Below are 27,319 nucleotides of genomic sequence, written 5' to 3' on the forward strand. Positions count from 1 at the left end.
TCACAATACAGGGCATAAGAATAGGATGTGTTTGGATATAACTCAGTTTTTTAACCACACTTTGTGGTTCTATTCCTTGGCAGTTCGCGGGTTCTTTATTGAACCTGTTCCCCTTAGCAAATAAACGTTCCAAAGACGTCTGTTTCTTACTCATTTTGCTGCTTGTGGGTTAAATTTGGGCACTCAAGTGACGGTGATGTAAATGAGAGAATATGGTCATTTTTCAAAATTAAAGATTTTTTTAAAATAAAAGATTGTTCAGATAAATAAAACGGAAATAATTAATCATTGTTCTTTATCCTCTCGCTGGAGATGGTCTATTAAACTGTTTTCTCGATAGTGAAGCTTTCAGTTTTTCCACTTACAAAGTCTGCCATGTAAATAGCAAATGCGCCATGGCGTGACACAGCTGACTTTTAAAGGGAATGGGAGATGAGACTCCCATTGATTTAATGTTGGTTTAATGCACGTTATGCTCAAAACACACCCATAACTCATCAAGAGAATAAGCACAACCCTGTTAGACCATGCACCAGGGCGCAAACTGTATTTTTCATCCTTCAAATAGCAAAAGTGGATTCGGACATGACCTTAATGCTTTTGCGCCATGCGCTTTAGACTTTGCTCCTAGATTGTTAAAATAGGGCCACTAGTCTTAATTTCACTTCAAAGCACTGCAAAACTCTTAGTAGATGCATGTTTATTGACTCCAAAAGAGCCTATAGGTAGGAGTTTCTCCGTAAATAGCATGTGAAGTGTTTCGGTTTGAGCTGCTGTGTGTGTTTTCATGCCTGTTAGCATACATGCAGGTTGTGCATGTTTGTGTAAAATGAATTGAATTGGAAGTGAGCAGCTGTGTGAGTTTCAGACCTCATTAAGGTCTCTTGTTATTCTTTTGTTTATGCACATCTGTCTCTTTCTTTGGTGGGGAGAGTTTGCCTCAATGAGTAATAGCTCTAATTACAGCTGAGAGCTGCCACATGGGGTTAAGCTACCTGGTCACAAAGATGAGGCTAATGTGGACGCTTGGCCTAATGGTTAATCGTTTTCCTTATTTTATTATCCTTGTCTGTCCTTACTCTGCGGTTTTTCAGTCCCTTGTGGCATATGCCAAAATTCAGGTTAAAGCAACCAGCAAAAAACCTTGACCACATTTATAATATCAGTTTTAACCCTTATGTACTATTGGGGATGTTTTTATTTAATCTGTGGTGATTTTGTGTCTTAATGTGGCCATAACTTTTTCTGTGTTTCAGCAGAATGATCTTTGCTGACAAATCTTATTTTGACACATACTTTGAGAAAATGCTTTAATAAAAAAAACAACAACTCAACGATACAGTCTGGGTAAATTTACTACACTTTTGTTATGTGAGGCATGAAAACATCCACTAAAAAAACTGCTATAAAATGCATCAGATAAATAGTTTTCAATTTTTGATTTTTAATTTTTTTGCATAAATCTGCATAAATCAACCTTAGTCCTGATCAAAACTACTAAATTGCTAAGAAAATTACAGGATTTTAACTCTTTAATTGCCAAACTCATAAATGATGTCACTGATTTGGTGAAAAAAACACAAAAAATGACTTATTTTCAATATATAAAGTAATTGTGGACTGGATTTTTTTTAACCTTTTATCCCAGGCTTGAACATGTGAAACAACATTTTTTACTGTTGATCATCAGTTGGCACCATTAACCCTTTAGACAGGCCTGTACAAAAATAGCTTAGTTTCTGGATTTTATATGGAGTATAGCAGCAAATTAAAGTGTGTGTCTGTGAGTGTGAGAGTGACCTTTACGCACTTACCTTGAAGAACATACAAAAATCTAAATATGCATCTCAGCTCTTAGAACTACATGGAGTAAATAAAAACAAAGACTGTGTATTTATGCACCATCAAATGTGGTTATAATAGAAATCAATGGGGCCAAAACTGTCACCAACAGTAAATTAGGGAGAAAAAAATGAAACTCTGACAATGCTTCAATACCAGCATTACTAACATGTTGTTCACATGTCCAAGACTGTGATAAAAGCTAAAAAAAATCGAGTCCACAATAACTTTTTATATTGAAAATACGTCATTTTGTGTGTGTTTTTTCACCAAATCAGTGACATCATTTGTGAACTTGGCTATTAAAGAGTTTCTAAACAATTTAGCTGTTTAATCAAAACTAAGATTGAATAACAGATTTATGCAAAACATGTTTTAAATTATAATTCATAGTATCCATTTTTTAACCCATTTAATCTCGTAAAGTAGTTTTTCATTTAAAAAAGCTCTAAAATGTTATTTTATATTAGTGCATTTCTGCTTAATGGAAAATACAGGATGAATAAATGGTTTCAATTAAAATATGTGCAGTGTCAGATGGTTAGTGTAGATAGCCACATGTCCACAACAGTTTGCTCACTTTTTTCTATTATTTACTAAATTAAGGCAAGGCAAGGCAAGTTTATTTATATAGCACATTTCATACACAGTGGCAATTCAAAGTGCTTTACATAAACAGGAATAAAAGAAACAAGTATAAGAGAAATAAAAACAAATAATAGAAATGGTAAAAATAGAAATAAAATAAAATAAAAGCTGATAAAATGTGTTATAAAATTAAAAAGAAGAGAAAAACATAGTAGTTCGATCTGTCGGACGTAGCACAGTGCTCATTCAGTAAAGGCACAGCTAAACAGATGTGTTTTCAGTCTTGATTTGAACGTGCCTAATGTTGGAGCACATCTGATCATTTCTGGAAGCTGATTCCAGCAGCGAGGGGCGTAGTAGCTGAAAGCCGATTCACCCTGCTTTGACTGAACTCTTGGGATTTCTAATCTATTTGATCCTAAAGATCTGAGTGATCTATTAGGTTTGTATTCAGTGAGCATATCTGTAATGTATTGAGGTCCTAGGCCATTTAGTGATTTATCGACCAGTAATAATACTTTAAAATCACTGATGTTACAGATAAGTTACAATACTCATGTTTTAATATCTATTACACTTATATAGCATATGCATTACAATAAAAGTACATGTGCATGTATTTTTGTATTCTTTCTAGGTATTCTTTGTCTTGCTGTATAAGGAGTTTTAAGTATAATAGTAACCCTATTAGAGCAGAGCATAACATGTGTTCATAGTATTCTCATGACTGCAAAATAAATATTCATTTAGTATACACATTATCTCAGCCGTCACAATTGTGACTGAGCATAAATCTCAATGTTTGTCACACTTTGCATAAAAATGCAAAACAAATATAAAAATGTAAAAACTTGATTAATACTTTTGAGTTTATTGCATTGTAATGTAGTGTAGACAAGATGTTTATGTGGAAAATGAAGATGCAGTCAGGAGAATTGCAGAGACAGAAAAAGAAAGACAGACTGTGAAATCAGAGATTGTTTTTAAGGGGGGGATGGGACTGTACGCATGTGTTGCAATCGTGTAGGATAAGCACGGTGGTCTAATTAATAAAGAACAAGTCCTAATGAATTTAATTACACACACGTCTGGCCAATGAAGGCTGCAAAGCAAAGAGAGGTGGGCAAAAAACGAGATTAGTGCAAACATGTAATAGAGGGATTACAGTACAAAACAGCAGTGGAATTGTGTGTGTTTACACAGCGGTTACAGATGTACCTGCCCAGCCTTAACAAATGTGTGTCTTGTTTAATTTTTAAAACTGCTTTAGTTCTCTTCCCTCTTCATTATTCATGAGTTGTATCCCACACCTCAAGATCATTTCACCTCACTTTATGTAGTCATTTCCAGGATTAGACACTAAACTCTTTATCTTTTTGCATTTTGTAGATTCAGTCAGTTGCACGGTTATGCAAATTCATAAATATAAAATAAAAAACTTTATTGAATACTTGATTTATGCATGTATTTTATTCCTACTTACCTTAAAGTTATTCGCCAAAGTTTTAAATAAAGATTACTGAACTATATTTTCAATTCACTTAAACATGTTGTGTTCAATTTAATGGGCGTTTTTGTAAATGTGAGGTATTTTTAGTATAACCATAACGCTGTGAAATACTTTTCAATCATCACATACTGTATAACAAATCATATTTCTTCACAAATATTTGGTACACTCTCAGAAATAAAGGTATAAGAGCTGTCTATAGGGTGGTACCTTTTCAAAAGGTCACCTTAGAATTTTAAGGTCTATCTGACATTTTTGTCAAAATTGAGTTATTCACAAATTCTTATTAAATGACAAATTGTTTACATTATGTGATGTTTTTTTATAAGTTGTTTACATTTTAAGACTTTTTGTTTAAAAAAACTTAAAAAAGGTTTGAACTCTAGCTTGACTCTATAAGGTTCTTTCGGTGAGCCAATCAGTATTTCGAATGCAGGCATGAGGGCTATTTTTATTTGTGCATATATAGTCAGGGAAACATTTTTCAGTGTTCATCAAACACATTTGATATTAAGTTCATATAAAGCATAAAATTCAATAGGTTTTATCAAATTAATTACATAAAATTAACATCTGCACTGGATAAAATATTTAGCAGAGTAGGTTTAATTTGAACATCTGCACTGGATAAAATATTTAGGTTTAATATGAACAAGAAAAATATTCATTCTAAAACATTAAATAAAAGTCATAGAAAGCAAAAATGTAACTTTCTCAAGCATGACCAAATTGTTACAACACCAATTAATTTTTTGTGATTATATTTCTTGAAAAGTAATGCTTTAATAAATGATCTGCCAGATAGAACCTTATCATTCCAAGCGGAAAAGGATTTTTTAGAATGAAAATTTCTATCTGCACTTGCCCTGTTTTGTTTACCGCTATTTGCAAATTTAAGATAACTTTGATAGTTTACATTTAGAGAACATTTAGGGTCTCTGTCATGCTAATGTATGAAAGAGAACTGTTACACACATATTGTTGGCTATATGGAATGCAAAAACTTTGAAGCTCAATATCTCAAAATCCTTTAGAGTTCAGAACCTTATAATTCCAAAGTGACGGTTTGTACTTAAAGGGTCTATATTGGTATCTCAAAAGTAAATATTAGTACCTAAAACATTAAACAGATACAATTTTGTACTTTTTAGGCACGAATATGTATCACTGAGGTATTATTATCCTTTAGGTACAAATGTGTACCTTTTAAAAAGGTACCACCCCTGTACCTTTATTTCTGAGAGTGTATAAGTATAGAGTATAGATCACTAAATAGTTTTTTGGCTAACTCCAAAAAATGAGCTGGTGTTTCGTGTCCTAATTTTCCCTGTTGTGTGTTTAAAAACATATTATGTCATATATAAAGTCATATTAAATCGCTAGAATTATCCATTTTATAGTAACATTCATAACGTTTAAAAAATGGAATGCAAACTGAAATGAATGTACCACATAATTGCATACACCGTGTTTATTGAGTGGCAGCATATTTTTCACTGAATTAATTAAAATCTCTCTCCCCCCTTGTTGCTGCTGTACAGCTTTTCTGTAGACAGTGTTTATTAACCGTGACCAATGTGTTCTGTGTGTTAATAATGACAAATGGTGATTAGCCATGGCTAACCGCCTGCTCCTGAATCAGAAAAACATCGTACCACAGCCTCGTCACTTAAAATCTGAGCTGCTGCATGTTTCTGCGTATCTCTGCGTATTATTCTGAGGGAATTCTGCTTTTGCTTCTGTTAACTTTAATGAGCTCAAGATAACGGAGAAACTCAGAAAGGCCCACTGCATAAAGATGACAGAAACGAAAGTCGGATGTGCAGAATTAACCCACCTTTTATTCAATAATTGCGTGTTCAATCAATATTTTGGATGATGTGTGTGCTCTTTGAAGCTCATGCATAAAAACAAGCAGAATGAATTTTGCCGTAAATCATTCATAAATACTTTCCTGCATCATTTGTTGCATGGAATTGAAGATGACAATCTACATAATAATGGCTTTATGAATGATTTACTTGCAAATCCACTCTGCTCGTGTTTCATGAATAAGCCTCTGTCTTTCATTGCATTTCCACATCTCTTTTTCTGAATTTTTGTCAATGGTTTCCACCCCTGTGGTGAAAATCTAGCTTTTAGTATTGCTTATACTGTACAGTAAATATCTGGTGTTTTCAATTTGCTTGAAGACAAAGCATGTGCAAATTCACTAGTAATGCTGAAGATTTTCTCCTTAAAACCTCAGTCTACCAAAAACAGACATCAAAAAGGGAACAGAGGAACATTTTTATAGTTCCTACAACTAGCAGCAGGAGTACCCACAGGAACAGGAAGGAGTTTTAGTTATATGAATGCTTTTTAGGGGAATAAATTAGCTCATACTTTAGAGAAGGGTTTAAGACAGCACAAATGGAGCTACCAGTGATGCAAATGTACATTGATTTGGGGAATGCATATGAAATGTCTTAATTTACAGTGCTTAGCATACATAAGCACACCCCTCACAAATCTATCTTTTTTTAATAGGAAGCTATACAATATGATAGTTGTGCAAATACCGTGGATTAGTCAGTACTGAAGCTAAATCTGGAGCTGATCAAACAAAATAACTTACAATAGCAGTCCAAAAACTACAAATGTATATGTTATAGAAAAATATTAAATACAAATGTGAAAATTTGTAAAAACAAAAAATGTGAAAAATTTTGTGGAAATTTTGTTGAATTTTTTTTGGAATATTTTGCTTGAATTTAATTGTATTATCTTTCCATTTCTAAATATGTTTGGTGACTAAAATATAATTTGATAAATATATCTGTTTAATAAATCTGTTTTGTTTAAATGCACCAAAATACATTGCCTATATTCACTGAGAAATGGATACAAATATTCGTTTTTAAAATATGTGCTCAATTATGCTGAGCACTGTATATAAATTATATTAAATAGAATGTATATGAATTAGTTAAAAGACATAAAGCCTTCGGATGGCTTTAGTGGTTTATAGTATGTCACTTCAGAGTTGCTGCTAGCAGTATTAAATACAACACAGAAAATGTAACATTTATATTTCCCTGGTTTAAAAGCCACCTAAAATACGGCTTAAGCCCACTCCAGGTTCCTAAAATCAACTTTCAGATGAATGGGTGTTTCAGATCATGTCAGACAAGTATACATAATTTCCTCTTCTTCTTCTTTGGAATCAGTTTTTGGTTCAAACATTTATCTCTGACTGAATTAAACTAGAATTACCATTGTGTAACATTTAAGTAATATTCCCTTTGCTTCTGTTAACATTAATGAACACAAAGTAATGCAGGAACTCCGTGATCTGCATTACATAAACTTTTAGGAAAGGAAAGTTATATGTGCAGAATTAATCCACCTTTTTTCAATAAAGGTATGTTCAATTATTATTTTTGATGTTATGTATGCTATTTGTGGCTCATGCATAAAAACAAGCTGAATAAATTTAGCTGTAAGTCATTCATAAATACATCAATCATTGCATTGAAATGAACATGACAATATGTTTATTGTTCTTTTTCCAATAGTTGTTCCTATAACTAAAATATTTGCCAGTTCTTGTGGTGTGAACATGTTAAAATGTGGCCACTTCCTCCAATAGTTCTAGAAACTATAAAATTATTATCGTCCTGTGAAAGCACCTTAGGACACACTGCGGTTTTTAAGGGACAGTTCAACCAAAAATTTTAATTCTGTCATCAGTTACTCACCCTTCAATTGTCACAAACCTGTTTGACTCTTTTCTGTTCAACACAAAAGTACTGTAGATATTTTGAAAAATATTGGAAACCGGTTGAGTGGCGCAGTAGGTAGTGCTGGTTCGAGCCTCGGCTGGGTCAGTTGTCATTTCTGTGTGGAGTTTGCATGTTCTCCCTGCGTTCTGGGTTTTCTCCAGGTGCTCCGTTTTCCCCACAGTCCAAAGACATGCTTTACAGGTGAATTGGGTAGGCTAAATTGTCCGTAGTGTATGAGTGTTTCCCAGAGATGGGTTGTAGCTGGAAGGGCATCCGCTGTGTAAAGCATGTGCTGGATACGTTGGTGGTTCATTCTGCTGTGCCGACCCGGGATTAATAAAGGGACTAAGCCGAAAAGAAAATGAATGAATGGAAACCAGTTGCCATTTTCTTTCATAGTATTTGATTCTTCTGCTATGGATGTCAGTGGCTACTTGGGGGTTTCCATTTAATTATTCAAAATATATTTTTGTGTGTGCAAGAAAAAAGATACTCGTAAAGGTTTGGAAGGTGAAAAATACAGGGAGTACATTTGCGAACTATCCCTTTCAGAAGAAAATGCTCTGCAAAGTGAAGCAGGCAATCAGGTGTAATTACATACAGGCATGGCTAATTTACATATTCATATGTCTGTGCATACTGAATGAGGTAAGGTTGTAAAGTTATGTCATTTTGATCATGAATGATGAGTTTTAAGGTACGAGATAAAATTAGTGACTGCAGGGGGAACATTAAAATTTCAGTAGTTTTCCCTTCCACTGTCACATTTGTAACACATTTTTGTAAAACTGCTTTGCTCTCGATGTAAGCAATCTGTCTTTGTCAACCACAGGAAGATCCTGGAGGTGAAGATCATTGACGATGAGGAGTACGAGAAGAACAAGACATTCACCATCCACCTGGGGGAGCCGGTTCTGCTGGAGATTGGGCAGAAACACGGTCAGTGCATCTCTGTTAGACAATCACACTCGCCAGCATTATGGCTTTTGTATTAGATTGGGGTCTCTGTTTAATATTATATTAATAGCTTTCACATCTGTCTCTGAATAATTCAGGAACAGATTTGATGGAGAGGAGTCTTTGTGTGAATGGAGCGAATAATGCGAGAGAGTGGAGGTCTGATAATGGGTCACTTGGTGTAATGGGAGAGGGCGAACCGGCTATGACTGGTCGCTGTGCAAGCGGCCATGTTGAAGCAATATCTCCAGGCCATTTCTGAACATTAATTATGTACTAACTGCTCTAATTTAATGTTCATCCCCATGCTCTTCGAATTGCCATACTGTTACAGGATCCAATTATGTTTGTTGAATCCATTTACATAAGCAATGGTTGATTATTTTGAGCTGTCAATCTTTGCAACCTAGGTTCATTCTGATTACGTACCCCAATATAGATTTCTGGAGAGAGCAAAATACATCCAAGGAGCTACGTTTTTTTGCAGTTTTTGTTCTCACGTAAATCCACCAGAGCACCCTGTCGACTGAGTGACTTACTGACTGACCAACCGACTGATCCCCCCCACCCTCCCCCTTAACTAATCCCAACCAATAGTGTTTTAAAATGCACAGATTGTCTGAACACCCCCTTCCCCAAACACAACCGACAGTGTTTAAAATAGCAATCCAAAAAAAGGAAAGCCCTCGCCTGATTTTTACCACGTTTTCAGATGTTACCACATTCTAACCCTTTTATTTAGTTGTTTATTTTAATTTTTAGCTTTTGTTTTAGTCTTACCTGCTTAATGGAACCGTTCTTCACCGGACTTGAACCCAGCCAATGCGGCCATATGTAGCTCTGGCTACATAATTCGTGATCTCCAGAAATGTATATAGGCGGACGTCTTTAGAATGAGCCTGTGTTGAATCTTTGTCTGCGACACTTCTCTAAATCACACTAAGAAATTGTTTTTATTTCCAGCGAAGCCAATGCATGATGTACAGCTGATTGTAGTGAAAATGAAGTGATGGATTTGCTAAATAGTTGTAATGCATTTGTGTGCAGTGCTTTAGTTCCAAAATCTGCTTCTTGCTCACTAATCATTAAAATTGTAGTTTGAGATTTCACAGTGCAAACTGTGATGCACAGAAATCTTCCAATTTTTAATCATTTATATTCCATAGACTCTATAATCAGATCATCTTCATGCATATGATTCCAACCTCAAAACATAAAAGCTAGCTAGTTATTTCATTTCTTTTTTTGGAAAAATTTATTTTTTTAATAATTCATATTATAACTGTGCCTAAAATATATTCTTGAAAATATTTAGTTTCCATTAAGTTGCATTTAAGGCCTGCAACTCTCACATGGTCACCCACTGAAGCAGGGTTGCGCCTAGTCAGTACCTGGATGGGAGACCACATGGGAAAGCTAGGTTGCTTTCCTAACACTCCAGTATATTGATGGGGACTCTACACTGCTCAGTGAGCACCATCTTTCAGATGAGGCGTTAAACCAAGGTCCCAAAATTATACAGCCCTTAGGTACCTTTATTATACATTTATAATTACACTCATTTATTTAAATACTATTTGTTCCCATTTTAATCTAATTTGGATTCATTTATTTGTTTCAGTCTTTTTTATTTCAGCCAAATTTTAGATCATTTATTTATTTAGATGTTATTTAATCATAATTCTTGACTCATTGAACCTACAGCTCCAAAATGACCTGCAAGATGGAAACAAATTATCATTCTAACTGTCTACAGTGCAGATTTTTGGCTGAATTTGCAGCTCTACCTGATTTGCAAAATGTCTTTAGTGGATTGGGTGCAGACCGTGCATGCAAATAAACAGCTCTACCAGTGGGCACACTTCATTCTTAGGGAATTTCCTGTAAAATCGAGTTCTACATTCTCAGCTCTGTAATTCATGCAAACTCTGCACAGCTAAGTTGATTTTCATTGTGTCTTCCACTGACAGGAGACTCTAATGATAACAAACCAGCGGTGGGTGCTGAGGAAGAAGAGGTGGCCAAGATGGGCTGTCCGAGTCTGGGAGAGCACACTAAACTGGAGGTGGTCATAGAGGAGTCGTATGAGTTTAAGGTCAGTGGTTCTTACTTAATATGCATTTTTAAGTACACTTCAAAGTAGCAATTTTTAAGTATCTGCACTTCAAAAGAGTATATTCACTTTAGAAAACATAGTAAATGTGGCAGAGTAAAAAAGTTATTTTTAAACAGAGACATCTGATTCATGGATAAGATGAATTCTGTCAGTTATCTTGTTAAAACACTGAACAATGGTGTATATGCACGCAGACTTTTAATTTTCAGACAGCCAGCCCAAAGGCTTCCGGTGATCTGTCTTTCCATTACAAAATCACCACTTTTAAGATCTGATTTCTTGAAAGATCAGTGAGCGTCACTGCCTAATAGATATACAATATAAATTAGGTCTTAGACTGGACAAGAAGCACTGCATTACATTTCATTTTGCCTCACCATCTCGTTTAAACATGAAAATTTATTTTATCTCAGGATTTTGAATGGAGCTTCTGCACTCGCCTGCTGCAACTGACGGTGCTAGAGTTTACAAGTTTTTTCATCTCATTTTATGCTTGAACAACTAAAAGAATGCTTTAACTGATTGAATTTTTATTTCATTACGATGTCGATACTGTAAAAGGAACCTTATAAACTTTAAAATATTCACATTAACCTTTCACTGGAAGTTTGCCTTTGGCTGAAAAACACTAGATGTGCATAACCCATTGATTCCTAATTTGACAGATCTGATAACATCTGTTTTCAAGTCAACAAGTCAATGAGTCAAAATCAGACCAAAGTGATTCTACAGTAATTGATTTACAGAATCTTTACAAAATGACTGAAAATAAGTAAAAATGAGAGGTCTCATATTTTTTAGTGGTCATGACTTCAGTTATTTGTCAAGTAAATCCGTTTTTAAAAATTGAGCTGTGTGAACCAATTATGTAAGATGCTTAAATGATGACATCCATATTTGTGTATTACTGAACGAATAGAGTAGGTGTTTTTATACAATTGAACGTATTAATTAAAATAATGCAAATTCATGCTGTAGCACTTAATAGATTTAAAACTTGAATATACTAATAATACTATACTAATAATAGATTAAAAACTTGTATATAGATTTCTCTTTCAATGGTCTACATATTTTTCCATTATGTCTTTTGTTTTTATTGTATGTTTATATTTATACATACAATATACATTTTTGTACTGTACTGTACTGTTTGTTTTTTTTTGTTGTAATTTTTATTTAAATTCAAAGGATAATTCACCCCAAAAATTTTAATTCTGTCATCGTTTATTCTCCCTTCACTTGTTCCAAACCTGTTTGAATTCCTGTCTTCTGTTTAGCACAATAGAAAATATTGTAAAAAATGTAAAAAAGCAGCAGCCATTGATATCCATAGTATGATTTGTTCCTACTATAGATGTCAATGGTTGCTGATATCCTACATTCTTTAAAATATAGTCGTTTGTGTTCAACAGAACAAAGACATTTTAGAATCATTAGAAATAGTTTAGAACCATTTGAGGGTGAGTAATGGATGAGGAAATATTCATTTTTTGGGTCAACTCTTCCTTTAATTATCAGCATGGCTTTTTACTTTATGACAAGTTTTGGCAATGAAACATTTTACTGCTAAAAGAACAAAAATTTAATACTTTTTACTGAATATTTTAGGTACATTAAAAAATAAGTACTTAAAACTTTTGAGTAAAAGAGTTAAAATGGCATTTAAAAATAAAAAAAACTTTATTGCATTTTTTGAAAGGATTTCGATTGTCACTATAAAGCCTAAATTGCGTTATATGCAGCCATTCACACTCACTGGGCATGCACATGTTTAGCCAACATTAGTAATTACAGTCTACCGCTTGTGTAATGGTCATATGGGAGAGACTTGATGAATCAGGGAATGATATGCAGTAGCCCAGAAGACCAGTCAGAGAGCAATTGTGGGTAGCCAAAGCTTTATTTTCAAAAGCTTGTGTTTCAGTCTGTCTATACTGAAACAGACAGTGGTGGAAAGAGTACTGAAAAATCATACTTAAGTAAACATCCCATTACTTGCCTAAAAATGTAGTGCAAATAGAGTATAATTATCTGTTGTAAATATTATTCAAAGAATGAGTAAAAAAGAGCCCTTTCAAAAGTACTCAAGAGTAGTGAGGATTACGCTGTAAAAAGCTGATGCATTTACATGTAATTTGTAAATGTGTGTAAACGTAACATTCTGTAGTGCATTTAGTTATTGCCCAGAAGGCACACAACATCATAAGACGTTAATATTAGGTTCGATTTAGGTTGTGATGTCAGGTGACCAAAATTCAATGTCTAGCCAGCGCCTAAGGACAACGTTATTTTGACGTCCAATAACAACATCAAATGACATTGATATTTGGTTGATTTTAGGTTGTGTTAACTTAAATCCAGCAGCGAGCCAACATCTTAAAATAACATCATATTGACATCAAATACAGATATTTATGCATCAGGTATGGTAACCAAAATCCAACGTCTGATAGACGTCATAGTGGTAACATACACACAACGTCAAGCTGTAACATTATTAGACGTTGATATTTGGTTTATTTTAGATTGGACATTGACGTTAGCCTGACGTTGAGTTCTGAAGTCAACTCGATTTTATTTCCAAACAAAATGTAATGTCCCCACAACGTTGGGGTACAACTTCAATCTGACGTCATGTTGACGTCCTGTACCTGCTGGGTGTTTAAGGCCATTTTGGTCATCATACAGTAAATATCCTTCATCTTCTCATCAGTGACATGCATCTAAACAGTCTCTGGGTCAATGCGTGTAAAGATTTTGGACATCTTCTTGAACACTTATAGTGCTTCCAAACAGTTTGCTGCAATTATAAATCGCCCATGTCTTGAGATAGTTCATTACTATGATCTTTTATGTGAAGCTGCTTGACACAATCTACATTATAAAAGTGCTATACAAATAAAGGTGAATTGAATTGAATTATGATGCGATTTACCTCTTTACTTCTATGTGCGATTCGATTAGACAGAAATCACAGAACTGATTTTTTCTAATCCTTATAGACAACAATAAATAAAGTAGGTAGTGACTGCAGGTTGAAAGTAGTGGAGTAAAAGTACCGATACAGCACTAAAAATGTACTCAAAGGAAAATAAAAGTACACATTTTTAACATTTAAAATAACAATTTTAAAAATACTTAGTAAATTATAATTCCTGAGAGAAACTACTCAATTTCAGTAGTTTGAGTATTTGTAATTTGTTACTTTACACCACTGGAAACAGATCACCTGCATATCCAACCTAAACCAGGGTCTTTAGGGGTTTTAAAAAGCTCAAAATGTTTTTGTGGGACAATGAGTTCAGATGTAACATCAGGCATAATCGCAACAAAAAAAGCATTTTAAAACAAAAATGCATTAGTGTAAACACCACCTTAGATTATCTGTATCTTAACTCACATACTCACATCTTGATTTGCGTATATTTCATCCACCACGAGGATGAACAATACAGCTGATGTTCAGTCTGAATCCTCACCTCCTCATGCTGACAGTCTCAATACCAGAGGTCTCTCAGGTCAGGGAGCTCAGAGACCAAGAAGAGATTTGGGAAAAACTGTGCTACTCTTTCCACAGTCTTTTGAATGCAAACCAGTGAACGGCTAGGACAGGATGACATTGGAGAAAATGAAATTCTGTGCAGAGACGCCCACTGCCTCACTGAAATTAGTTTAGCAGAGACCTCTGAGCGCAATGGGCTACGAGACAGACTAGTATTAAATCTTGTCCAAGATGAGGACACATTTTTGTGAGTTTAGGTTTGATTTATCTGCTTGGTGTTTTATGTATGCTTTTGTGTGTTTTTTTAGAATACCGTGGACAAGCTAATAAAGAAGACTAACCTTGCGCTGGTGGTGGGCAGCAGTAGCTGGAGAGAGCAGTTTGTCAGCGCCGTCACTGTCAGTGCAGGTCAGTGTCTCTCTCTGTCAGGCTGTCTTCATACATGCTCAGACTCAAATCATTTATATGAAATCAAAGGTTCACTTGAATGCAATGATCACATTTTAATGATTGATTCAAATGATTTTTACATGATTTATAACATTTTTATATTCCAAATTCAATAGTGAATTCAAAAGTAATGTTTTGTGCAACTTTATTTTAAAAGGTTTGATAAATCTTTGTTTTTTAAGGTGTTTTTATAGCTGTATTCCCTTTAGTTATTAACAGTTAAAACTATCTTGTAACTCTTAAACATTAATGTAAACAAATTAAACCAAAGCTATTTGCCACTGCCAAGGCATTTAGTGATAGTTAAGAGGTCATTACATCAGTGGTTCTCAGTTCCTGTCCTTGCACCACACTGCTTCCACGAATTGTGAATAGAATTAAAGCATCCCTACAGTGTTCCCCAATCCTTAATAACTTGAGCATGGGAACTCTTTACTTCAAAACATTAATTCACAGGTTTGCTCAACCCCACTGCCTGCAGCATATGTATTATAATATACTGGGTTCGAACATGAGGAACTTGCCTTGATCACATCTTCAAGTTCAAGTAATTCAACTCAAGTGGAAAATTAGCTTTATGTGAAAAACATCACACGAGTAGCTACACCATGCATTTGGTGTGAACACTGCATTATTCTCATTACAAATGTTCTCATTGGTTGAGACACGTGATGATGTTCATCGCAAGCGAGTACTATTCAACATCCCACCTCTCCTGTAACCCATTGTTGGTCTGTGTGTGTTTTGAGAACCAGTGAGCAGACTTAAAATAATACAAATAAAAATAAAAAAGTTTTTAAATGATTGTCTACATTGATTCATTAAAAGGCACCTATTTTACCTCTTTTTAAAGATTTAAGATTTTTTGTCTCCAGAACGTGTCTGTAAAGTTTCAACTCAAAACACCCATCAGATTATTTAATATACATTTTTGAACATGGGGATTTTCAACTCTAAGCACACTGTAGCTGTTTTTGTTGCCTGTGCCTTTAATGCAAATGAGCCGCTTCTCCCCGCCCACCGTTCCCACAGAGCCATATTCCTGCTACGTCTCATGTCAGATAAACAGCACAGTGACAGACAAGAATGAGAAATACTGCAGTAAGAACGTATGGTTATTTGATGTATTTGTTGTGGAGTTAATTAAAGCCTTTCTGAAATCATGAGTCACACACAATGCTGTTACAAAGTTTTTAAAAATGTCTTTTACAAAGTTTTTAAAAAAGCCAACGCACATCACACAGCACATGTGTTTAACTTTGCACTGTTTTTGCATGGCAAATGTGACAGGATCCACATTAATATCCACTGCTGTATGGATATCTGTTATGTTAATGTACAAAATAAACCTGATTTAACGTCCACAAACTGGGATTAAAGTGTCTTCTTTTATAATTGTACTGACACTATTCGGCCGTGGCGATGAATTACAGCGATTTTATGCATTTTATGTTTTAAAAACGTTTTAAACTTGTAAAACTCATTCTTAAGGGGCAGCCGATCACAGAGAACTGAACAGATCTTTTAGTCCCATGTTGCTTTGCTCAAGTCCTGTATTGTGGATATGTATATGTATGTCACAATGGAGACATGTTAATATGCAGCTGTCAATCAAATCGGTGGGAAAACCGCACTCCTACATAACATTGCGGTGGGCCTCAGAATTGCAGGGATTTGAATCCTATTTTAACATTAGGAAATTGAAAAAAAGACGCTTATTGTGTTTATATCACTCCATGACTGTGGACACACTATACCTACACACAGTTCAAAATGATTTTCCTCATAGGTGCCCTTTAATTCGTTAATGATAATATTGCATTAAATTGTTCATGCAATAAATTAGGTCACATAAAACCCTTCAACAACCAGTTTGTCTATATAAACTGAATATGAGCCTTCTGGCAATATTACACAATCTCAGCTATAAGTATAGGAGGTTTGGGGACAGAGATACAAAATAGTGCAAATTGGCACAAGAGCACTTGAGTGAGAACTAACTTTGCAATCAGAATCAACAAGTTTTCCTTTAAAAGTGTAATGTCATCAGATCCTTTTTTCCCTAATTATTTTTCTTGACAGTATAATATGGCTGGCCTAAAATTAAAATTAAAAATGACTATAGTGCAGTTTTGTTTTACATTAATTAATAATTTGTCTTGTGTTAGTCCAGACACATTTAATCCTTTGCATGCATTTATATTTTCCTAACAAATAAAAACATGTAACAGGCAGATATTTATTGTATGAACTCACTAGAAAACAGAATAAAAGTATTACAAAAAAAAAAAACGTGTTGTATTTCTACGTATTCTGAGGCAATATAATATTTTTATGTGACAAACAGAATGAGGTTTTAGTACTGAAAAATGTTTCCACTCTGTTAATGCATTTATTCATTTTATTGGACAAATCTGAGTGTAAAAATGATGCAGGTAATTTCAAGATGGTCACATTAAAGAGATTTCACAATGCTTCTTCAGGTAGAATTTTTTAATGTGTTTATGATTTAAAATCAATTGTTTGTCCTTTGAATATTTGTGATTTTTTTAAATAAATTGTAACTGTAATTGCATCTGCTTGTTATGTCTTATGTTTACATTCTTGTATATTGGCAAATGTTTTGATTTAAGGGTAAGGGCTGGGTTAAACACTCAAATGTCTAAATACTGCAACAAAAAATGAATTATTATTACATATTAGTATAGTTATTGTGGCTGTTTCTCTAGATTTCAGTTTCTCTTGATTAGGGGTGCCCAAACTTTTTCGTATAAATGGCCAAAAACCAAATATCATTGAGAGCCATGGGCCGAAGGTAAATATACCAAACTATATTACATTAAAGTTGTCATGGGTAATTTCCTAATTTATTTCATACGATTTTAAATTAAATAGAGAATATTACTTTAAATCGTATTAATTAATGCAGTATAACTTTTTAAATGGTAACTTAATACAATAAAAACATTAACAACTATAACACAGTGGAGGTTTACATTGAATACACTAGTCAAGAAGAATCTGCCTTTGACTTGATTTGCTCACCAAAGTCTCTGCACTGCCGGGTTACAGTTTGTACATTTGAACAAAATCTGATTAATTTACATAATTTGATTGAAACATTTAATTTTAGTAAGCTTTTAACAATAAAACAAACAAAGGGTTACATTATATTTGAATTGACAATCTCAAAACATCCCTATCTTCTCTGATGGGATGGTGGGCCAAATCAAAGATTACCATGGGTCAACTTTGGCCCGCGGGCCCTAGTTTGGGCATCACTGCTCTAGATTTACTGGTTGATTAGGTATGGGTTTGAAAAAAGTTTAATGTTTATCTTATTCTATAAAGGTCTGATAACATTTCTTGCAAATTTTAAGTAAATATATGGTCATTTAGAGTTTATTTTATTTCATTTTTCATAACAATGACAATTGTTTAAAAAGGAAGGTTATTCCACCAAATATTGATTTCTTAAAGTTAGAACATTGATATTGTGATGTCTAAAAATTATTATTTGCATTACTTCAAACTTTTTTGCATTTTTATTTTAATTTTGGGAAAAAAATGGCACCAGTATTTTACAGAATAAAAAAAAACAAAACAAAAAAAAAAACTGTAAATGATAATACTAAAGAACCTGAGAATTATCAAGTGTTTTTTTTTCATAGCTGGCAAATTGGCAGTATTACACCCCAGTATACAGTTTATTGATGATGCAATTTATGATAAATAAATAACCAAAATTAACAAACGTTCAATAAATTCGACCATTTCAAAAACTTGGATTAATTTTAAATACTCATGACTACAATTTTTACCATAATAAATTTACCCTAATATATGAATATCTCTGCAGGAGATGACGATGAGGAGGAGAGCGGAGAAGAGCGCTTGCCCTCGTGCTTCGATTACATCATGCACTTCCTGACGGTTTTCTGGAAGGTTCTGTTCGCTTTCGTACCCCCTACAGAATACTGGAATGGCTGGGCCTGCTTCATTGTCTCCATCACACTCATCGGGGTCCTGACTGCCGTTACTGGAGATCTGGCATCTCATTTTGGTTGTACAGTAGGCCTGAAGGACACAGTCACAGCCGTGGTATTTGTGGCATTGGGCACTTCTGTACCTGGTGAGTTTTTATTTGTGCTTCTGATGTCCTTTCTATTGCATATAGATGATTAGTAAGGGATATTGCACTAAAAAAAATTATTACATCATTAACCTATCAGAATCAAGCATTCTATTTGTTTTACATTAACTTTTAAGATATTGCTTTTTCCAATTGATTCCAAAAAGGTCAGCTGTTGGGTGAATGGCACAGTTTGTTTAGATGTCATTTAGCCATGTGGACTATATAGAGGAGCATGATTTGCTCTGGAGGCTGGAAGAGATCTGTGTGTTTGTCTTGGTGTTAGCTGCATTAGAGTGGATGGACTGATCCTGCACATGCTCAGACTTTGAATGGCAAATCATGCCCAAGCTCCAACTCACATAATGTAAAGATTCATTTAACAAATCTGTCTTCTGGACCGCAGTGTTATTAAATCGAGAGCAAACCGCTATGTTTTTATTCTGCTCAGTTATTACTAATTCGTATAGATTTTAAAATGCATTTTGTGTTATATAATATTTTGTATAGTGTAATATAATATAAAAATTGTGCAAATCTCAAGTTTTGTGTCAATAAACGTATACAATAAACATATACACTCACCGGCCACTTTATTAGGTACACCTTACTAGTACCGGGTTAGACCCCTTTTGCCTTCAGAACTGCCTTTGGTCCATATTGACATGATAGCATTATGTAGTTTCTGCATATTTGTAGGCTGCACATTCATAATGTGAATCTCTCGTTCCACTACATCCTAAAGGTGATTTATAAGATTGAGATCTGGTGAATGTGGAGGCCATTTGAGTACTGTGAACTCATTTCCGTGTTGACAGAATACTCAATTGGTACTAGTGTGCCCAAAGTGTGCAAAGAAAATTTCCCCTACACCATTACACCACCACCACCAGCCTGATCCGTTGATACAAGGCTGGATGGATCCATGCTTTCATGTTGATGACGGCAAATTCTGACCCTACCATCCAAATGTCGTAGCAGAAATCAAGACTCATCAGACCAGGCAACGTTTTTCAATACTTTAGTTGTCCAATTTTGGTGAGGTGTGAATTGTAGCCTCAATTTCCTGTTCTTAGCTGACAGGAGTGGCACCTGGTGTGGTCTTCTGCTGCTATAACCCATCCGCCTCAAGGTTCGACATGTTGTGCGTTCAGAGATGCTCTTCTGCATACCTCGGTTGTAACTTGTGGTTATTTGAGTTACTGTTGCCATTCTATCAGCTCGAACCAGTCTGGCCATTCTCCTCTGACCTCTGGCATCAACAAGGCATTTGCACCCACAGAACTGCGGCTCACTGGATATTTTCTCTTTTTCGGACCATTCTCTTTAATTCCTACAGATGGTTGCGCGTTAAAATCCCAGTAGATCAGTAGTTTTTGAAATACTCAGACCAGCCCGTCTGGCACCAACAAACATGCTATGTTCAAAGTCACTTAAATCACCTTTCTGCCTCATTCTGATGCTCGCATTGAATTGCAGCAGATCGTCTTGACCATGGCTACATGTCTAAATGCATTGAGTTGCTGCCATGTGAATAGTTGATTAGAATATTGCGTTAACGAGCTGTTGGACAGGTATACCTAATAAAGTGGCCGGTGAGAGTACAACAATATACACATTATGCAAAAGCTATCGAAACTAATATGACATAAACAGAGAGACTTTTATCAGTGTTGTTTTAGATACTTATATATTTTTGGTAAACTTAGGTTTAGTTTCCATTATTTTTTTTTGTTTTGTAAAAGTCTAAAGTAATTGGCAAATGTGGAAATGTACATTTATGTTTTGTCAGACACTTTTGTCCAAAGCAACTTACACTGCACTGAAAGTAGACATTTTACAAGTTCTTGCTTTCCCTTAATTAAATCTATAACCTTGGCATTACAATCACCGTGCCCTGCTGTTTGAGCTAGAGGAATACTTTGACTCATTTATTTTATTGCAAATTTTGTCATTTCAGTACTTCTCTGATGGATTGAGTTAGTTCTTTTTGTAAAGCATTCATCAAACGGATTCATACTGGTAACTCCTTGACTTTTGAGTTCTTAATATTTCAAATAAACAGTTCATATAAAATTAATTTAATGTGATTCAATCTACAATGGTTACACAGATATTTTTGTGTGCAGCTCGAGAGGAAGATGTTTTCCTGCCATAATTTATTTTCTGTGGTCTTTTATCACATCACATTCGATTTAGATGGAGAAGTCAGATTTATAACTCAAGTACAACACTATGGTCTGTTGCCCATTCTTACTGTCAGATACAGTATTTATTTTGGAGAAAAGACTTGAAATCTGATGTTTGCCTCCTCTAGAGAATCATAACAGGTCACAGTATATAAACTCTGGTCAGATTTCCCAAAATACCAAGCACTACAATCACGCTTCAGATGTTTTGAATTGACTTTTTCATTTTATTTTCATTGTATGCTTTCATAGCTGGCTCATTGTTGGGAAACGTGGTGAAATTTCTAACTTTAACTGTTAGTGAAAATGGCAATTATGTGTGGGTCCACAACATAAAAATCTCTCTGCAATATCCTGAACAAGTTTAGGTGAATGTGGTCAAATCTACACAGATTTGCTTTATAATCACCTAACAATGTGGTCTTTCAATCTCTGAAGCAGTCTCTTCATAGTGAGAAGCCATATTAACCTAACAGACCACAAACAAGGTTTTATTGCAATGAATGATATATGGATGAGTTAATATACACATTGCATGAAAAATAGCAGTGTTTGTTTTGCTAATGCCTCTTGAAATGAATTGTGCGCTGACCTGAGTAAAAAAATGAAGCTCAATGCCTAAAGCGAAGGACAGATCACAAGATTTTGTCACGATTTTGAAATGATTTCCTTGACATAGGGTGTCTTGGGAGTCGTAAATGACAAATGGGCGTTGTGACACAAGATTCAATCGTTTCTTCTCGTGTAATGTGGCGTAGTTCATGATAACCGATACCATGTATCCACGCCTCAGGACACCATTGCAGAAAAGTCTATCCTGTTCAATTTTTTACCCAATCTTCATGACAAGTTCCATCACGTGGTTGACACTGGGCAATATGAGCACTATTATTTTATTTATTATTTTATTTAACAAACTAGTTTGTGCTTTGGAGCTGAAGCTAAAACATATTTTTTTCAAGAAAAATATACAAATTATATTTCTGTTTGTGCCCGTCCCCTACTCAGCTGTGCGAGTGGATGATTTGTTAGAATGCATGGAAAAATATTGATTTAATTAATGCTTCACTGTAATTGATGTATCACAAACCTCTGTCATATATTTGCAAATTTTTTAATATGTAACTATTTTCTCTTAAGCATCTGATTTTTTCTTGATGCTGATGTGCTTTCATTTTCTCCTTCTCACTTGTGGCAAGTTCAGGCAAGGGAGTTTTTTATAAGCAACCCATGGCTGGAAAATATACAGTTGAAGTCTGAATTATTAGCCCCCCTATTTATTTTTTTCCCAGTTTCTGATTAACGGAGAGAAGATTTTTTCAGCATTATTTATTTCTATTACTTTTATATACTATATACTATTATGTTTATATATATATTTCTAAACATAATAGTTTTAATAACTAATTTCTAATCACTGATTAATTTTATCTTTGCCATGATGACAGTAAATAATATTTGACTAGATATTTTTCAAGACACTTCTACACTTCACTTTACATTTTAAAGTGACATTTAAAGGCTTAACTAGGTTAATTAGGTTAACTAGGCAGGTTAGGGTAATTAGACAAGTTATTGTATAACAATAGTTTGTTCTGTAGACTATCGAAAAAAATATAGCTTAATGAGGCTAATAATTTTGACCTTAAAATAGTTTTTTTTTAAATTAAAAACTGCTTTTATTCTTGCTGAAATAAAACAAATAAGACTTTGTCCAGAAGAAAAAATATTATCAGACATACTGTGAATAAAGTGAACTTTGCTCTGTTAAACATCATTTGTGAAATATTTAAAAAAGAAAAAAATTCAAAGCGGGGCTAATAATTCTGACTTCGATAGTATATTTAGATTTTAAAGAAAATATCATGCGTTTCCCAGTGTTGGGTTGCAGCTGGAAGGGCATGCTCTGTATAAAACATGCTGGATAAATTGGGGGTTCATTCCGCTGTGGTTACCCCAGATTAATAAAGGGACTAAGCCGAAAAAAAAAACAAATGAATGAATGAGAAAATATCTTCATTTTAAAAAGGAAATATACGTTTGATCCTATCAGTGTCATAACGAATGCCCTTAAACAATGTAGCCTAGTTGTCAGCAAGCATCAGTGTTTATTGAGATTGACATAAGATAAAAAAAAAACATTTAAATTAATTAGAACACTTGTGACTGCTTTGGGAAATAATGCTCGTTGTAGACGTCAGGGGATGACTGATAGTGAGGGAACGTGAAGTTTGCACATTTGTTACCCAGGACAAGTCAAGATTTTATCAAGACAGCATCGGATAATCTGATATAGTGACTTTCGTAACCGACAATAAAAATTGTGTAATCTGACTGGGGCTTAACTGAAACTTTCATTCAGAAGAGAATATTTCAAAACAAATGCTGATAACAAAAATATTATGTCTTTATTATTGCTTAAAATGAGTTTGGTCCATTTTGTTTCTTATTAATATTGCTTTAGTTTCTTCCAATGAGTTAAATCAGGCATGTTCGATTAGGAAGTGTTTGAAACATGTTATACTCTTCCAGAAACACGTATGCCCTAAACTAAAAGTGTAACCTCTTTTATTTAATTTTTCCTGTGGGGCTCCTCCAGTTCTCACCATCTCTCTTTTATCTTTCTCTCTCTGTCTTTTTTTTACTCTATCCAGACACCTTTGCAAGCAAGGTGGCAGCCATCCAGGACCAATACGCCGATGCGTCCATTGGAAATGTGACCGGTAGTAATGCAGTTAATGTCTTCCTGGGTATCGGAGTGGCGTGGACCATCGCTGCAGTGTACTGGCACAGTCAAGGCAAAAAATTCCAGGTCCCGCCAGGGTCATTGGCGTTCTCCGTCACCCTCTTCACCATTCTGGCACTGGTATGTGTTGTGACACTACTGTACCGCCGCCGGCCCTCTGTGTCCGGGGGCGAGCTGGGGGGCCCACGAACCCCCAAGCTGCTCACCGTATTCCTCTTCCTCGTGCTGTGGCTCATCTACATCATGCTGGCCTCGCTGGAGGCCTACTGCCACGTGCCTGGCTTCTGAGAAAGTTTCTAAGACAGATGCACTCTTCGCTGTACAACCCTGTCATTCCTCTCCATTTTTGTGTCTAAAATGAGTGTTTAAAGATAATTATCGTTGTTGAAACTGAACTCGCCTCCTTTCACTTACACTGCTCTGGGTATCTAGGTAGGTGTCAGTGGAGGATGATGGAGGCTCCGTGTTTTCATGCACAGCTTCTCTTTATAAATGGATTTCTCTTACATGCTGTGTTGCCACCACCTGGATATTCAGACGCAGCAACATTTTCCAGAATAGTCTCCAGAGAGCCCCCTCAGCGTTTTTCTTGCTTCAGTGCTGTCTTTTTTTTCCAGGATGGTCCTTTATGCCTCGCTTCAATATTCTTTCAGAAATCCCTCTTATATCATTCTCTCTTCCCTCCCAGTCGCTGTCAATAGATTCATTCCCACTGCAGACATTTGGGCATGCTTCACACCTCTATCTACCCTCAAGACATAAACACTCTGTTTCATCTGTCTGCTCTTGCCTGTTACTGCAGCTCCCTGCAGACTTATGTACCACCCTAGCCATATTCATTTTTTTCATCTGTAATTTCTGCTCAAGTGATCTGGTTAGGGCTGACTCTGCTGTAATTCGATATCTATCAATAACCCTGACTAATTGGACTCAAACGTCTGACCATGCCTCAATGATACCTACACCAAAACTTTAATCTCACTTGCAATAATGATACCTCTTATACGCTATTGACCCAGCGGCTTCTTCATCTCTGAGCCCAAAATTTCATATTCACCTTTTTGATCTCTGATCTGCTCGATAAATATCTAAACCACACCCTCTTAATTTTTGACTCCACCCATTATACTACCTCTGCTACATCTTTATGCGTCACCCCATCCCCAACAATACTGCTCCTTACTTACTTATGACTAGGGCCAGACAGAATCTACGGACAAATTTTTTCTATTTTCATATCTGTGGATTTATGCAGAATGATTTTAGGAGTATCATAACTAAAAACTTAATATATGAAATTAAAAAATAATGCATTTAAACTTTTATTTAATTTTTACAATGCAAATCCAATTAGATCCACTATTTGTAAACAAAGCAAGTTTCTTATATAATATATCCACTAAAAAACAGAAAATCTTACTTTAAAAACTCTATTGTAAATAAATCACATGAACATTTTAATATTACTATTATTATGTCACAATATTATTAGTGAAATTAATTAAAAAATTGAATAAATATAAATTTACACACATTTACATGTAAATACAAATAGTCAGTAAATACATAGACTCAATGATGGGCAAAAAATCTGCAGAAATGTCAATTCTTCTTCTCTTGTTTTAGAACTTCTGATTCTGTTGCCTATTGGAAAATTGACTAGGAATAATAAACGGCAGAAAATGGTCAAACTACTTGCTCTACAAACAAGTTTGTTCATGACTATACAGACAAAGCAGAATAATATAATAAGAAAATATCAGTTTGTATTAGGTTTATTTATTATATAGGTCCATAGGTTTTTTTAGGACCTTTTCATACAGAACTTTTTTCTGTATTCAGCTGCATAACCTACAGTATTTAGAAATATTTTTTTTATTAAAATATGGTATTGACCTCCAACTGAAGTGTGGTTTAAATCTATTGCCATGTCTGATCCCAGCCCTACACCACACCCTTTTCAATGGACTATATGCACAGCTTGTGTATTTCAGCCAATATTGAACTTCCGGTGAAAGGTTTACGTGACTCTTTTTAATTTCATACGGTTTCTTTTACAGCATCAATGTTGTAATGTAATTCAAATATAATCAGTTAAATACACAGGAGCATCCATTTGGTTGTTACAGTGTAAAAAAGACAAAAGGCATCTAGCGTAAACGCTAGTGCTGTCATTAGCCGCAGGATACCGCAGAAACTCAATTGAAAATACTGGGGTAAAATTAATGTCTATATTTTAAAGACATGGTGCGGAAAAATATAATTTAATTCAGTGCTTCTTGTTTGGTCTGATAACAACTTTATAACGTATCTCAGCCAGGCAGTGAAGATCGCTGTTCTTTAAAGAAATCAGATCTTTAACAGGGCCATTTTTTATGGGATGACAATTCACCGGAAGCCCTAGAGCTGGCTGACTAAAATTAAAAGTCTGTGTGCACATACCCCATTCTGTCTCCTCCCAAAATTCTACATCTGCCTCATCTTTTTTAATGTTGTTTTTAACATAATTTTTTTTAAACCTCTGACCCTGCTCCATCAGTTCCTACACCACACCTTCTTAATTTATGACTCCACCTCTATAACTTCCTTTGTCATAATTTCTTTATACTTGACCCAACACCATCTTATTAATATATGACCCTGCCTCTACACAATATATGTCAAATCATTTTTACTTAAGACCCGGTGTTACAATACTTTACAGCTCCTAAAAACCTGTATTATCTATACCACACATTTTCACAGGTCATACAATAGACCACACCCTCTTTACTTAGACTTACATATACCACATCCCTCATCTGTGGCCCCGCCCCAATATTACCTGAACATTCTTTACTTAAGACCTCATTCTTGACACAACATATCACCCTCATCATATCTATTTATTTCATGTCAAGTGCTGGTGTTGTAAATCTTTTGCGCTTGTGTTTTTTAATTCATTCATTTATTTATTTATTTAGTAATTTTGACCTTGCTTCCGAAAGCTAACTATGAAGTAAACAGAGGGAATGTAAGGAGAAAATATTTTTTTCTCCAGGTTTTCTTTGCTGAAAGCAAGAAGAGGCACACATGTTGCATGGCACAACATTAGTGATAGAAGTTGAATGGAGACCAAAAGAAGTAGTTTAATGGTGACAAAAGAACCAAGGTGTTGGTGTTTATACATGTGATATTTATTGATATTTATTATTACCTATGTATTATGTGGGGAACAATATTGTAGACCATATGTGTGTGTGTGTGAAAGCATGTATTTGAATGGGCGAGTGCAAAAAATCAGACAAAATGTTGTGCACCAATCCCTGTACAAAGTCTTTGTATATGAATTTGAGTGTCTTAATGTATGAAAGTGTGCTATACTAAAGCACAGTGAATTTCGTGTGTCACTGCCACGCTCAGGAGATCCAGGCTCCCATTCTGTGGATTTATGGATCTTCTCCTAACATCCATGAATCTATTAATGGCTGCAGATTCTATATACTACATTAATTTCCATGTTGTTGGTCCTAAATCATGC

At 34.8% G+C, this 27,319-nt stretch overlaps 1 protein-coding gene across 2 annotated transcripts in view; it reads left to right on the plus strand.

The window, feature by feature from the left end:
* The window catches only part of slc8a4a (solute carrier family 8 member 4a), a 125,052-nt gene extending 99,881 nt beyond the window's left edge, over positions 1 to 25,171 (plus strand). For both annotated transcript variants that reach the window (XM_056447095.1, XM_056447096.1), the window contains 5 exons: positions 8,537 to 8,643; positions 10,632 to 10,756; positions 14,591 to 14,690; positions 18,592 to 18,864; positions 23,708 to 25,171. In XM_056447095.1, coding sequence (XP_056303070.1) covers positions 8,537 to 8,643; positions 10,632 to 10,756; positions 14,591 to 14,690; positions 18,592 to 18,864; positions 23,708 to 24,087 — 985 coding nt within the window. In that variant the 3' untranslated portion in view covers positions 24,088 to 25,171. The remainder of the gene's footprint in view (positions 1 to 8,536; positions 8,644 to 10,631; positions 10,757 to 14,590; positions 14,691 to 18,591; positions 18,865 to 23,707) is intronic.
* The last annotated feature ends 2,148 nt before the right edge of the window (positions 25,172 to 27,319 follow it).

This window comes from Danio aesculapii, chromosome 21, assembly GCF_903798145.1.
Source record: "Danio aesculapii chromosome 21, fDanAes4.1, whole genome shotgun sequence".
Lineage (NCBI taxonomy): Eukaryota > Metazoa > Chordata > Actinopteri > Cypriniformes > Danionidae > Danio > Danio aesculapii.